This window comes from Lepidochelys olivacea (genome assembly GCF_965140295.1).
Source record: "Lepidochelys olivacea isolate rLepOli2 genome assembly, chromosome: 10".
In the NCBI taxonomy this organism is placed as follows: domain Eukaryota; kingdom Metazoa; phylum Chordata; order Testudines; family Cheloniidae; genus Lepidochelys; species Lepidochelys olivacea.
Window position 1 is genome coordinate 81,925,412 of NC_140420.1, and position 14,809 is coordinate 81,940,220.

The 14,809-nt window shown below is 45.5% G+C and overlaps 1 protein-coding gene across 1 annotated transcript in view; it reads left to right on the top strand.

Moving 5' to 3' along the window:
- The window catches only part of LOC311527596 (NADPH oxidase 5-like), a 106,188-nt gene that overhangs the window by 87,767 nt on the left and 3,612 nt on the right, over positions 1 to 14,809 (top strand). Inside the window, exons 10-18 of the mRNA XM_084641752.1 lie at positions 1,825 to 1,978; positions 3,648 to 3,823; positions 4,909 to 5,091; positions 6,310 to 6,442; positions 7,418 to 7,578; positions 8,975 to 9,136; positions 10,920 to 10,964; positions 13,376 to 13,500; positions 14,363 to 14,447. Of these exons, the coding sequence (XP_084497878.1) occupies positions 1,825 to 1,978; positions 3,648 to 3,823; positions 4,909 to 5,091; positions 6,310 to 6,442; positions 7,418 to 7,578; positions 8,975 to 9,136; positions 10,920 to 10,964; positions 13,376 to 13,500; positions 14,363 to 14,447 (1,224 nt within the window). The remainder of the gene's footprint in view (positions 1 to 1,824; positions 1,979 to 3,647; positions 3,824 to 4,908; positions 5,092 to 6,309; positions 6,443 to 7,417; positions 7,579 to 8,974; positions 9,137 to 10,919; positions 10,965 to 13,375; positions 13,501 to 14,362; positions 14,448 to 14,809) is intronic.

Sequence of the window (14,809 nt, forward strand, 5' to 3'; positions counted from 1 at the left end):
CCGGAGAGGTCATCGGGTCCAGTCCTCTGCGCTGAGGCAGGACCACGCAAACCTAGACCATGCCTGACAGGAGGTTGTCCAACTTGTGCTTCGAAACCTCCAGTGATGGGGATTCCACAACCTCCCTTGGGAGCCTGGTCCAGAGTTTAACTACCCTTATGGTTTGAAAGTTTTTCCTAATATCTAACCTACATCTCCCTTGCTGCAGATTGAGCCCATTACTACTTGTCCTACCTTCAGTGGCCATGGAGAATAATTGATTACTGTCCTCTTTATAACAGCTCTTAACATATTTGCAGACTGTTCTCAGGTCCCCCTTCAGACTTCTTTTCTCAAGACTAAACATGCCCAGTTTTGTTAACCTTTCCTCACAGGTCAGGTTTTCTAAACTGTTGATCATTTTGGTTTCTCTCCTCTGGACTCTCAAATTTGTCCACATCCTTCCTTGTATGTGGTTCCCAGAGGTGGATGCAATTCTCCAGCTGAGGCCAACATCCCAGAACGATATTAGTCTTTTTCACAACTGCATCACATTGTTGACTCATATTCAATCTGTGATCCACTCCAACCCCCGGACCCTTTCCAGCAGTACTGCCACCTGGCTAGTTATTTCCCTTCACCCTGCATGCACTCAGGAAATAGGATTTCTAAGGGAGAGGGGATTCTTGCTTTTTCTATGAGGGCATGCAGCAGTTCTGCTTTGCTTATGTTCAAAAGGGGAAATGTTGGCAATCATTAAGACAAGTACTTTGCCTTTGTCTTTATTGAATTTCATCTTGTTGATTTCAGACCAATTCTCCAATTTGTAACAGTTGTTTTGAATTCTAATCCTGTCTCGAAAGCGCTTGAAACCCCTCCCAACTTGGTGTCATCCACAAATTGTATAAGCCTACTCCATTATCCACGTTATTAATGAAAATATTGACTAGTACCAGACTCGACAAACCCCACAGGACTGTGTTCTCGTTACTTTGACAACACTTCAGCTGGAAGAATCATAAGGCATGTCCACTCTGGAGCATTATTTCCAGTTTGGGTAGAGCCGTGCTAACTCTGATGGAGCTAAAAATAGAGCCCTAGGTACATCCTTGGGGCAGCTGCACGGGTGTCAGGGTCAGCTAGCTGCCCCAAGTACGTACCTAGGGTTGTCCTGCCACCTCTGCAGCTGTGGCTACTATTTTAAGCATGCTAGCTCGACCAAAGCTAGCACGGTATGTCTACCCGAGCCGGGAATTACTCCTCCAGCTCCTCTGTAGACATGGCCCAGGTTACCGTGGAACTCACTGGGCCGGCCACACTGCTCTTTGCAGTGGCAGGAAATGGAACGCGTGGTCGTGTCACTCTCTGGGGAATATTTCCGAGAATCAGACAATCAAAGTTAAAAATAAAAAGTTAAAGAATAACAGACAGGAAGAAGGATATGAACTATGTGAGAGCAAGTAAAACCAGGACTGTCCTCACCCCAGAGCAGCCAGTACAAAGACATCCCTCTGGTCTTCTTTAGCTTTTACTCAAAGGTAAAGAGGGGTAGGATGGCCCCATGAGAAGGGCACTGGGCTCGGACTCAGGAGAGCTGGGTTCAGCTCCTGACTGTGACCCTGGGCGAGTCTTTTTACCATCTGTCTTGTCAGGATGATGTTACTACCTCACCTTAGCAAAGGGCTTTGAAGTAAGTTTGTTGGGTGGAGTTAAGGGCTGTGATACACGGAGGTCAGACCAGATGATCTGATGGTCCCTTCTGGCCCTAAACTCTATGGCCCTGTCTCCTGATGGAAAGGGCTGTAACAGCAAAGCGTGACTGTTACTGTCATCCGGTTCTCAAAGGTGCTCATGCTGCGCCGTTGCCTGACGTGGTTGCGAGCTACCTGGGTTGCGAAAGTTTTCCCGCTAGACCAAAACGTCCTCTTCCACCAGCTCGTGGGGTACGTGGTGGGGGCTCTCACAGCAGTTCACACCGGAGCACATGTGGGGAACTTTGGTGAGTAGTAAATCCTCTGCTTGCCCATGCCCCCATGCAATAATTGCTATGATTCTTTTATTTGCAATATGCTTTGCTCATGCAACCATTCTTCTAACGTACTATGAAAATCTTGAGTGATCTAAAGAGGAAAAACCATCAATTATTAAAATGGAAAATGCCAACTCCTCTTTAACTATAAAGAACATCAGCTACTAAAAAAAAAGGGATTGAAATCTACATTAAATACAGACTTGATAAAGCAGCATTTTCTAAAGTATGGGGTGCACCCCCTGGTGAGAGGGTAATGGGGGCATGAAAGACCAGCCAGCAGGGTGCAGACAAACCTCTTCATTGTTCTCCAGGGTCTGAGCTTTTAACAAAAAAGTTGGTCTCTAGGTGTTATGATTGCAAAGAAACCGTTCAAAACATGACTCCTGGATAACCAATGTAGCCTTGATCTACCTGAATTAAAGAGATCCTGAGACAATAGCTCTGATAGGGGAAACTGCCTTGTGTGTAACTGACATAGGAACATCTACCTGAGTCTGCAATAAAAAACAATAACTCTGAGGTGTGATTTGCCCCATTCATTTTGGATACCAATAATAAAGCTTCTTTAAATGTCAGCCTTTTTAACTGCACATCAAGGGATGTAAGAAAAGAGAGGAAGAATTGTAAAGTTTGCTCCAGCATGTCCTAAAGTAGAGGGGGGTTCTAGGGATTATCCAGGGGAGAGCATGGGGGGCATGGAAGATGTATACATTTAACAAGAGCAGGCCTTTAATGAGATACGGTGAGACTGAAGGGGCAAAATTGATTCCATATTCCTAAAGGGGGCGGGGTTCAGCTTTCAAAAGTTTGGGGAGCAATTGATTTAAGGCAGGTTTACTTGTAAGATCAGCTCAGCATTTTATTTTCACTCTTCCCATTGCTAATAATTGTGTAAGGTTTCAACTAAGGTAGAAGTGTATATGAGACAGGAAGGGATTGGCGCTGTACGTAATCCACTGGTTCATTGTGTGTTGTCCCCCTCTAGTGGCTTCCCCTGATACGAGGTTAAAAGCTTTTTACAGTTACCAGCTAATGGGGTTTCTCTTTAGCTCAAGTGCTCCAGATTTTGGGTTCAATCCCTGCTGACAACCCATGTTTGAAGTGAGTTGTGGAATGTGATCCTGCTTTGAGACAAATCATTCAGCAGTCCTGACTTCAACTTCCTCTGATTTATAAGGGCACCCCTGAGGTATTTGGTGGGAGGGTGGGGTGTAGTTTTGTTTTTTGCATAAATAATATATTGTATTAATAAGTATAAAGAAAGGAGACATGATTGCAACTGGAACAGGATTAGTGCCATGGGGTCCCAGGACCACAGCCCAGTAAGGGAAAGGATTGCTTTATATTCCATTGCTCTGAAAGCTTTTTTGGTCAAAGAAGGGTTAATATTACTCCATGGGAGACCTTGGTACATGGCCCCTTGTTGTTGTCATCATTGTGTATCTCTGAGATACACTGCATCTGAGGTGTGTGTGGCATTTTACAGACAAATGAACGGATCAGGGACCTCAGCTCCTAGGAGTTCATGGCCACATTGGAACGCCCAGTATCCCCTTGTTGATCCTGTACTCCTTGTGGAAAGCGCTAATCCCTTTGGCTGCTGCTGCTCTGCAGCCCCATGTTTCTCTGTGTTTAGTCAGGCTGACTCAGATCCAGGATCGCCCCGCGCTTTGGGAATATCTGTTCACCACTCGGCCCGGGATTGGCTGGATTCACGGGAGCGCCTCGCTCACTGGGATTGCACTGCAGATCCTCATCTGCATGATGCTAGTGTGTTCCAGCACCTTTGTCCGGAAGAGCGGCCATTTTGAGGTACTCCCCAGCTGCACTCTGCAAGTGGGGTTTGGTTTTGCTTGTGCCCCCTCCGTTACAGTGCAGTCATGTATGCTCCAGTGTCTCCCATTCTGCATCCCATTGAGACTTGCATATTTTCTGCCAGGATCATTTTCATACATTTCTTCCCACAGTGATTCCAGTCGCAGCACGATGATAACGTGTTAGTCCCTCTCCAGGCGGCACTGTGTAAACTGGTAGCTGATCTTAGAGGTTCATTTAACTGAATCCCATGCAGCCAAACTCCTATGTAGAAAGACAGCAGGAAAAACCTGCTCACAAGGGCAGGGGGTGGGTGGGGAACAAAGCTCTTTAATGGGTTAAGAAATAAAACCCAGCAATTCAGACAAACTCAGGTAATTACATCCCTCGTGAGGCCAAGTTAGGAACTCTCATCCAGTGACACTTCTCCCACTGCATGTGGGTGGTTAGTGCAGGAACTGGCTCCTTGACTGCAAAGCTGCCCAATGCAGATGGACGTTCAGTGCTTGAGGGGCTTACAAGGGCTTTGCTTTTACTCTATGCCTGGCACCAACTTGCTGTGCACAACAACCAGATCTTCACAACGTCCTGCCCAGACTCTCCATCTGGGAAGCACGGCCCCCAATGCCACAGAGGTCATGTGCCCTCTCTTCCGCTCTGTTACACCTGTATAAATCCAGAGTGACTCCACTGATTTCAGGGGCCTCCTGGGGCAGGTTCTGACCTCAGTTACTCTTGTGTTGGCCAGGAATGGCAATGCTGAAGTCCTTGGAGGTTCCACATTTACACCAGAATAACTGAGAGCTACGTCTCAGTGGCTCCTTACTGCTAAGAATGACTCTTTTTTCATACCTGTCCACGGCCGCTGTTGGCTGGGCTGGAAAGCCGAGCTGGAGCGTACTGTATCTGGTGCCTAGAAATACCAGTGAAAACAATGATGGAAAACTAGTGACACTTTACCTAAACTATAGCCACAGTTGGGCTGTATCTTTTGCCACCACTGCACTCATTAGTCTCTCTTACTGTTCATCACTGACGTCAGGCTGGTATCCCCAGTGATCCGTTATTGTTGTGACCTGCAGGTCTTCTACTGGACTCATCTGTCCTACATCTCCATCTGGGCTTTGTTAATCCTCCATGGGCCTAATTTCTGGAAATGGTTTGTGGTTCCTGGATTTCTGTTTGTGGTGGAGAAGACAATTGGCATTGCTGTGTCACGCATGGGCGGGCTGTACGTTGTGGAAATCAACCTCCTGCCATCAAAGGTTTGTTCCCAAAGTGATCCAAGGATGCGCAGTTATGGGAATATGTTTTAAAAATACTGCTGGGGCTGGGGTGAGATGTGAAATAAAGAATTGGAAATTGAGCTTACTAGGGTCTATTCCTAGTTCTGCCACTGACTTGCTGCATGACCTTGGGGAAGTCACTTCACCCCTCTTTGCCTCTCTTTCCTGTTCCCTAAAATGGGGATAAAAATCCTCACCCTACTTCACAGGAGCACTTTTGTCATTTGTAAGGTGCTTTGCGATTCCAGTGAAAAGCACTCTATAATAACTATTTTTATATGACACGGGAAAAGGAAGGAAAAGTGAGACAAAAGAGGTATTAAAAAGACAAATTCAGATTGTCTACTGTGTATTATGGCAACGTGCTGGAGTGGCAGCATTCCCTAGACTCATGGAAATTAGAAATGGCAGTGCTGAAATAGGGAGGCAGTCTGGCTTAGTAGGTAAAGCACCAGCATGGGATTCAGGAGATCTGGGTTCAATTCCTGTCTCTATTCACCAGACTTTGGGCAAGTTTCTGTGCCTCAGTTTCTCCTCTGTAAAATGTGGATACTGATCCTCTTTGTAAAGTGATTTGAGATCTGCTAAGAGCTGGGGGTTATTATTCTTTCACGTGGTGCAAAAGTGGTCCTTACATTATATGGCCTGGGGCATTAATTAATCTATTTTAAGTGTCTAAAGAGTTGTCCTCCGCCTTCTTTTGGGTCGCTGCTCCACAAGCCAATGTGAAAAGCACAACAAACGGCACAGAATCATGGTTTAGTATTTGGCCAGTCAAGGCGTTCTCTTGAGCTGCATCTTGACTTGTCTGATAATGAAACAATCTGCAGAAAGTGTGTTACCTGCAATCCTCTGTCAGCGTTAATAGTACCTTTTCAGCAAACATTGACACAAAGGCCCGTGCCTGGGCACCCATTCCCAGTGGCCTCTCTATGGAAGCAGGCTTGGGGCAGATATCAGTCACACCTCTGCAGTTGAGGGGGCCTGGCTGTACCAACAGAGAGGTAGCTCGACATCTGTATGCTGTAAAATATGCCCACAATTATTTGCGTGCTCAAAACTGCAGGCACAGACTTGGAGGCTGTTGTGCTCTGGAGAAGCTATGCCAGTGGAAGAGGCTTAGGGTAACATACAGTCTGCCGGGTTCTCTTGTGTGCAGAGAAATTTTCTACCTCTTGGCTTTTCATTTCAATCAAGGTGACTCATCTTGTGATTAAGAGACCACAGTTTTTCCACTACAAGCCTGGAGACTACGTTTACCTGAATATCCCAGCGATTGCGAAGTATGAATGGCATCCTTTCACCATTAGCAGTGCTCCTGAACAACAAGGTATGTGGTTATACTGGACACCAGAACTGCGCCATTTTGCTATTTAATCGGAATGGTTACTTACAAAAAGGCTAGAATGATAAAGTAACAGAGAGAGACCATTTGGTATGGTGCAGCGAGATTTTGCAGCAAACGGGCTACGTTTGAAGTAACTGAGTCAATATCCAAGAATCATTTAATTAGGTGCTCTAGCTGTGGCATGCCGAGAAGCAGGTGTGTGTTTTTTTTTTTTTTTTTTAAATCATATAAGAAAGGAAGCTCTTTGCCAGTCTGGTTTCCCTGTGCTGAGCTGGGACTTGTATTCCACCTCACCTTCTTCGCCCAGCAGACGTGAGCTCCACACTTCTGGAAGGAGAAGCAGATGGGCATAACTCACAGCAGCCGCCTCTGACCTCTGCTTCCCCCATCCCTGCTGAAAGGGAACATTTCCACCTGCCCTGCAGCTCTGCCCTTCCCCCTTTTGTGGAATCATGGGAAATGTGGCTTCTCTGAGGAAAAACAAAGACGAAAAAACTGTCTCATCCAAATCACTTATTTCCGTGCAATTCGAGAAATACTGCCGTATATTCCATGCTCAGAAAGGGGCTGACTATCTTAGGGGTAACATGTCATCTCATGTACGGATCCTGCGAATGCAGCTGATACATTGGATGATTGACCTAATTGAAATGGCCAGCGCATTTCTTCGGTTAGCTTTCCTTAGCAGCCTTGTTACTCCCTCTGGTGTTTCTGAAAGCTTGGAATTCAGCCTTAACTTAAATGCTGGGCCAAAATCTGTTCTCCGTGAAGTCCAGGATAACTGCACTGGACTTCTTAGAAATTCCTCTAGATTTTTACTGGTGTAACCGAGACAAGAACTTGGCCTGTTGATTTTAAAATACATCACTCTGCTTCTTGCCTGGAGAAAGTTTCAGTCCAGCTGTATGATTCCCTCATCAGAATATTTATACAAGGCTCCTTCTTATTTCACCGTAGTCTGCCTTCATTTCACAGATACCATCTGGCTGCATATAAGATCACAAGGACAATGGACCAGCAGACTCTATGAATATTTCAGGTGGCCTGAACCACTCAGCCAGGAGCCTAAACGGCTAATGAGAAATCTAAGAAAGCAGAGGTACCACAAATGGACCCAGGTTTGTAATGGACAGGGATTATTTTTATGAATCACTTTTTATAGTTTAAAATAGGAGTGCCTTTAGTTTGCTTTCTGTGAAATGTGTTAGGGTACGATAGTGCCTGCAGCTGCCACTAGGTGACGGTGACACTGGCATCAGCATGGGAGAGGGACCCTGCCTGTATTTATCCTCGCACATTGCCCTAGGTGGAGGCTGTTCATTTCTTCCTGGTGAGGACACCCAAAAAAGTAAGAATATTCAGTTGCTACAAGCCTGTGGCTTGTGGGATCAGAAATGTCTGGGTTGCTCAGGCTGATGTCCTAGTATCAGACGTACAGAGGGCTCTGTTAGCTTATTAAAACACGCCACAGAGTTCCGTATCTGATGCTTCCCCGTGGACAGTCACCGCTATGTTTCGGATCGGAATTGTGTGTCTTCCAGTAGAGTCATTGCTACTTCCTATTTCTCAAACAGCAGGTGTGCTGTAGGTACAATCTGGGCTTCTGGGCACATGTAGGAAGTGTGCAGAAGAGGAACAGGGCTGTAAAGCATTTCCAGGCTGAGGTTGGAGTCCCCCATACTGCTCTCTCATGGGGATTTTCTATCTATTCTTTATGGGTTTGCTGATTTTCCTGAATCTAAAATAAAAACCATCAAGATGGAAAGAGAATTACATGCTCATGGTGACTGGAAAGTAGCATGGTGGTACTGAAACTTGAAACAAACAGACCAGGCCATTATCTGAAAGGCCTAATAAAAATCCCTTGCTCTTATACAGTGCTTCTTCATCAGCAGATATCACAGTGCACTACAAAGGAGGGCAGTACCAGTCTCCCCATTTTACAAAAGGGGAAACAGAGGCACAGTGGGATGAAGTTACTTGCCCAAGATCACGCAGCCGGCCAGTGGCAGAGCTGGGCACAGAGCCCAGGTCTCCAGCATCAGTCCAGTGCTCTAGCCGTTGGGCAACACTCCCTCTAGAAAAAAAATAAGACAGACCCTGGGCTGGTGCAAATCTGCAGCGTTCCATTGGCTTGAATGGAGCTACACCAGTTTACACGAGCTAAGGATCTGGTTCTGTATCTCACGGCTGTGCGATCCTCACGACATTCTGCTGCCCATGTGGTATCAGATTTGTGCATGTAAGAAAAGCAGGAAGACCTGTGTCCTGGACGTTGTCCTCTGTAACATGGGTAGTGAGAAAGGAGGTAAAAATGCCCAACAATGTCCTGTCTAGTTACAGGTCAACCTCATGAGCCAACTATTTTGTTAACCCTCATTAGAGTTGTGTTCTGCCCTGGGGCCTAAGCAGAGAAGCCCTGGATGGACAAAATAGCTCCTGTCAATAAAGAGAAGAAAGTTTCATCTATCTCAGTGACATGGCTCTCAGTGTTTTCCTTGAATTTGGCTCTAGGAACATCTTTTCCGCTCATCTGGTTCAGAGGCATCAGTAGCCACCAGTAAGGATGAAACGGTTGAACTGACGTCTTACAAAGCCACCAAGTACCCTGACGGTGAACCTGCTGACATCACCGTTACCAGAAGGGATGAAGAAGAGAGCCCGCACGTCAGAGAAGTAAAGGCCCTTCATTTGTTGGCTAGACAACTTACCATTGATTACATGCTTCCAAGGCTATTGGGTTCAGGCGGCTTTGCATCGGCCCCATCTGGGCTGGGTCGGGATGGCGTGAATGAGCCCTTTTCAGATAGGGGTAGATGAGTAAGAGGAGAGGACCTTGTAAATGCTGGACATTTGGGGCCCGTATTCAGGAATCAATAGGTCTGGTCAAAACCTTTCCACCAAAATTTTTTTTTTTTAATAGAAAATTGGGGTTTTGACGAAAAAATTTTTTTGCTAAAAGTGTCTGTTTTGGCTGAAAAATTTTATTTTTCATTGAAAAACTGGATATCCAAAAAATCCAAAGTGTTTTTGGTTTTTGGCCACAAAAAGTAAAAATGTTGATGCGGAATTGCCTCCTGGGGGGTTATAGTTTGGGTGTCTCATATCCCTATTCTCCACTCTGGGCTGGGTTCCATAGTCAGACTACATCTACCATGCACTGTCATGCGTGTGATGTAGTCCAAGTTGCACTGAGTGGTAGGTAAGGCTCCAATCCTGCAACCCCAAACGTGTTTAATTTTAAGCATCTGACTATTCCCATTGACTTCAATGTGACTATTTATGTGTTTACTGGTAAGTACTGGTAACTTTACTACATAAGTGTGATCCGGATTAAGGCCCAAATCATGATAATCCCTGATAGGTGGACACATAAAATTCTCATTGACATTCACCTTTTGTCCTTTGTAGAGAAAATACACAGGCAGACACTGGATGATGTTTGTGCTTTTTATCTGTGTTTGCTACTGATCTGCATCATTTGGAAAGTGGCATGTCAGGAAAACGATACGCTTGTGGCTTAATAATGAATTTCTTATTGTGAAATTTAGAAAAGATTCCTCTACAAAGCTGAAATGTGTAATAAGACAGTAGTCACTAGTGGACCAGTTTAGACAGACAAGGAATAGAAATGAAGCCGTTTTAAAATCAGCAAAGATTCACACCCTCTCTTTTTAAGGGGAAAAAAATGGAAAATTAGATATAAATCATACTAATGTTAGAAAGTTGGAGAACCACGTTTACTGGCTTTTATCATCTGATATGAAAAGCTCTCAGGATATTGATTCTGTCACAGCTGAAGGAGTAGTCATTACAGATAAAAAATTTATATGCACCGTTTTTAATGAGTTTCTTTCCCTGTTGCTGTTGAACTATTCTCTTTTCTCTCAGTTAGCAGAGATCCTCCTACCATTGTCAATCTGATCAAAATTCTTGTACCTCTTTTATTCTCCCTTCTAGGCCCGACTAACGCATGATTTGTGGGAATTTAAATAATTGCATTTTTGAATCAACCTTTTTGATTCAATTACAATCTGGATAATTTACACAGACATCTTGGGTGAGATTTAATGCCTTTGAAAATCTTCCCCCTAAACTAATGGGCCTTCCCATTTTGGATAATGAGAACTTTTATTAAAATGGAATGTAAATAGAAAACCTTTACTTTATGTTACTCCTCTCTGAAGAATGGGTACATGGCCACCTACCTTGAAAGTGACTCTTGCAGCGCTAAAATAATACTGTATTTGACTTATTCCTGGTGCAGTGATTAGGTCAGGAATGATATAACCAAAATGAATGTCTCTGCCAATCTGGGAGGAAGTAGATCAGTATTACCAGGAGATCTATTGGCGCGTCAGAGTAAGGGTGACTTTAATACTCAAGATGGAATAAATTCTGAGAACAATGTCATTTGCTCTTGGCAACTCTTGGCAACATGGTTTTCTTTATGTAACAGGTTTCTACCAAGCTGAGTGAGAATCACAGAGTTTGTAATATCAAGGTAAGATTCTCCTTTGCGTGGCTGGTTAAAGCGCCTCGCCTGCAGCTGGTTCTGGGCAAACAGACCCCAAGCCAATTGCAGGATCATTGACTCATAGACTTGAAGGTCAGAAGGGATTATCATGATCATCTAGTCTGGTCTCCTGCACATTGCAGGCCACAGATCCTCATCCACCCACTCCTGTTCATAGAATCATAGAATATCAGGGTTGGAAGGGACCTCAGGAGGTCATCTAGTCCAACCCCCTGCTCAAAGCAGGACCAATCCCCGACTAAATCATCCCAGCCAGGGCTTTGTCAAGCCTGACCTTAAAAACCTCAAAGGAAGGAGATTCCAGCACCTCCCTAGGTAACCTATTCCAGTGCTTCACCACCCTCCTTGTGAGAAAGCTTTTCCTAACATCCAACCTAAGCCTCCCCCACTGCAACTTGAGACCATTACTCCTTGTTCTGTCATCTGCTACCACTGAGAACAGTCTAGATCCATCCTCTTTGGAACCCTCTTTCAGGTAGTTGAAGGCAGCTATCAAATCTCCCCTCATTCTTCTCTTCTGCAGACTAAACAATCCCAGTTCCCTCAGCCTCTCCTCATAAGTCATGTGCTCCAGCCTCCTAATAATTTTTGTTGCCCTCCACTGGACTCTTTCCAGTTTTTCCACATCCTTCTTGTAGAGTGGGGCCCCAAACTGGACACAGTACTCCAGATTAGGCCTCACCAATGTCGAATAAAAGGGAATGATCACATCCCTCGATCTGCTGGCAGTGCCCCTACTTATACAGCCCAAAATGCCATTAGCCTTCTTGGCAACAAGAGCACACTGCTGACTCATATCCAGCTTCTCGTCCACTGTAACCCCTAGGTCCTTTTCTGCAGAACTGCTGCCGAGCCATTCAGTCCCTAGTCTGTAGCGGTGCATGGGATTCTTACGTCTTAAGTGCAGGACTCTGCACTTGTCCTTGTTGAACCTCATCAGATTTCTTTTGGCCCAATCTTCTAATTTGTCTAGGTCGCTCTGTATCCTATCCCTACCCTCCAGTGTATCTACCACTCCTCCCAGCTTAGTGTCATCTGCAAACTTGCTGAGGGTGCAATCCACACCATCCTCCAGATCATTAATGAAGATATTGAACAGAACTGGTCCTAGGACTGACCCTTGGGGCACTGTTATAGACCCCTAACCTCTGGCTGAGTTACTGAAGTCCTCAAATCATGGTTTAAAGACTTCAAGTTACAGAGAATCCACCATTTACACTAGTTTAAACCTGCAAGGGACCCGTGCCTCATGCTGCAGAGGAAAGTTAAACCCCCCAGGGCTCTGCCAATCTGACCTGGGAGAAAATTCCTTCCCTACCCCAAGTATGGTGATCAGTTAGACCCTGAGCACATGGGCAAGACCCACCAGCCAGACAGGGCAGTAGGACTCTGGCCTGTAACTCCTTTCTGTTGTAAGTAGTCCTTACATGTGCCAGCAGTGCCACTCCGGGGCTAAAGTAAATCTCATTCCCTCAGGTTCCCCTCCTTGTTCACCTGACTATGGGCCCCACCATTCCCCCTAAAGTCAATGAGATTGTGGGGTGTGACTGGACTGGTGCTGGAGCACTCTCCTGGCCCTGCGTCTACACAAAACAAAGAAAGTGCAGCTGTTTCTGGCTGAAAAGCCAACCTGACAATTGCTTTGCAATGTTTGAGTGGATTGTTTTCTCCCTGGATTTTTGGGCGGGTGGAGAACCCACCAGAAAGTTTCTTGTGTCCATCTTTTCTGTCAGCGCTGCTGAGCTGAAGTGACATTAAATCTCACAGTTACAGCTCTGTTCACTCATGTTATGCAGCCAGACAGGACGCTGCCAAAACCGCCTTGCTGGAAATAAGAGAAATAATTAAAATGACTGAAACATTTTTCAAGGAAAAATCCTGGTTCAGATCCCTAGCAGATGTAAATCAGCAACGCTCCACAGGAGCCCACGGAGTTCCAATGATGGACATGGGCTGAGAACTGAGCTCCCTGACTTGCCTGTCTTACAGTAAGGAGCACAAAGGCCGTAGAAGGGCATAGCACCCACATCAACACCAGACTTTCAAATCAATCTCTGCTCTCAGCTAGGGCCCCAAAGAAAAGACCAGTTTTTTGAGGCCATGTTGGGTTCAAAGCACTTGCCTTGTGGGTCATAGAGTCATCTATTTCCATTCAAGGTGAAGAAGCTCCCTGAAGGAGCTGGTCTTCAACCCTGAATCCCCTGTTGAGCTAAGGAGGTGTTTTGGCTGTGCAAAGAATGCCGGGTGAGACCCTAGGCTGTTATCCGTCCCGCTGCCAGTGTGGGGTTATTTTAGATGATAAAATGAGAAGTATCTCTGTGAAACTGAAGCAAATGTGTCTTGTGTGGCTCCAAACTGCAGCCTTTCTTCTCTCTCAGTGCTATATTGACGGTCCTTATGGGACACCTACGCGAAGAATTTTCACCTCGGAACATGCTGTGCTGGTAGGCGCTGGGATCGGCATTACTCCCTTTGCCTCTATCTTGCAAAGCATCATGTACAGGTTGGCATTGTACCTTTTAAAGGCTTTATAAGTAGAATAAATACTAACCTGTGGAGGCGGAATTCTTCTTCCATTGCCAAATAAAAGCCACACCGTGGTTTCAAGATTCATGTTATGTGTTACGTTCAGGGTCAGTTCTTTTCTATCTGATCTAGACCTCATCACCATATTAGCTGGAGACTATTCCTGGTTCTCCCACTGGACTGCTGGGTGACCTTTTACAAGTCGCCTCTGTGCTTCAGTTTACCCATCTGTAAAATGAGGATAATGATCTGATGGCCTTTGGAAAGCGCTTTGAGATCTGTGGGCGAACAGTGCTACGTAAGAGGTAGGTATTGTTAGCTGAGCGGTTTATTATCATTGAATGGATTTTAACCTCACAAGGGCCCTGCTGAGGTAGGGAACTGCTATTATCTCCATTTTACAGATGGGAACTGAGGCCCAGCATAGATCAAGTGACTCACCTGAGGTCAGACACAAAGTTTGTGGCTGAGCCAGTCCAGTAGTCTCTCCACTAGATCATCCTTTCTCCCTGACATTGAGGACTTGGTCCTTACAGGTGGGTGAAAAGATGTTCCTAAAACCAAACTCATCCTTCCAAATGGACAGACACTACACTGAAGACTGACACCCGAACAGAAAGTTTGCAAAGAAGCCAGATAAGGGTATTTTCTAGAGCTGGTCAAAAAAGGTGAACACTAGAAAAAACTTGTTGAAAATGTTGAATTTTGGAAAAACATGGCTCAGCTCTAATGACTTTCTCATGAGAGTTTTCACTACTGAGAGCAAGGGGCGGGGAGGTGCTAAAGAGCTGGCATGACCGTGCTTGTTACCACATGTGGGTTCTGTTGCATTCTTCTAGGTATCGCTTGAGAAAACAAAATGATCCCCACAGTGGCTATTCATGGTCTGAGAGCCTCAAGGATGATGAAATGAAGCTTAGGAAGGTGAGCTCCTACTTATAGGGATAACTCAAAGCTTCCCAGCGACGACCTGACTGCTGGTAGTAAATATTTGCCGGAAATCTTGTGAGCTGCTCTGTGCAGTTTGCTCCTGGGCAGAGCAACTTCCCGGACCGGGGCCCAGCGTTGTGTTGTCCGAGGGTCTGCTGGCTTACCGACTTCTAACCACTGCTCCAACTTTTAAAATGCAATAATAGCTGCTTTTTGCTGCAGAAACTGTATCTCAGGGCTTGTCTACAGTAGAAGTGCTGCATCAGTGCAGCTGTAGCAGGTCTGGTGAAGACGCTCTAGGCCAATGGGCGAGAGCTCTCCCGTCAGCATAATAAATCCACCTCCACGAGAGATGG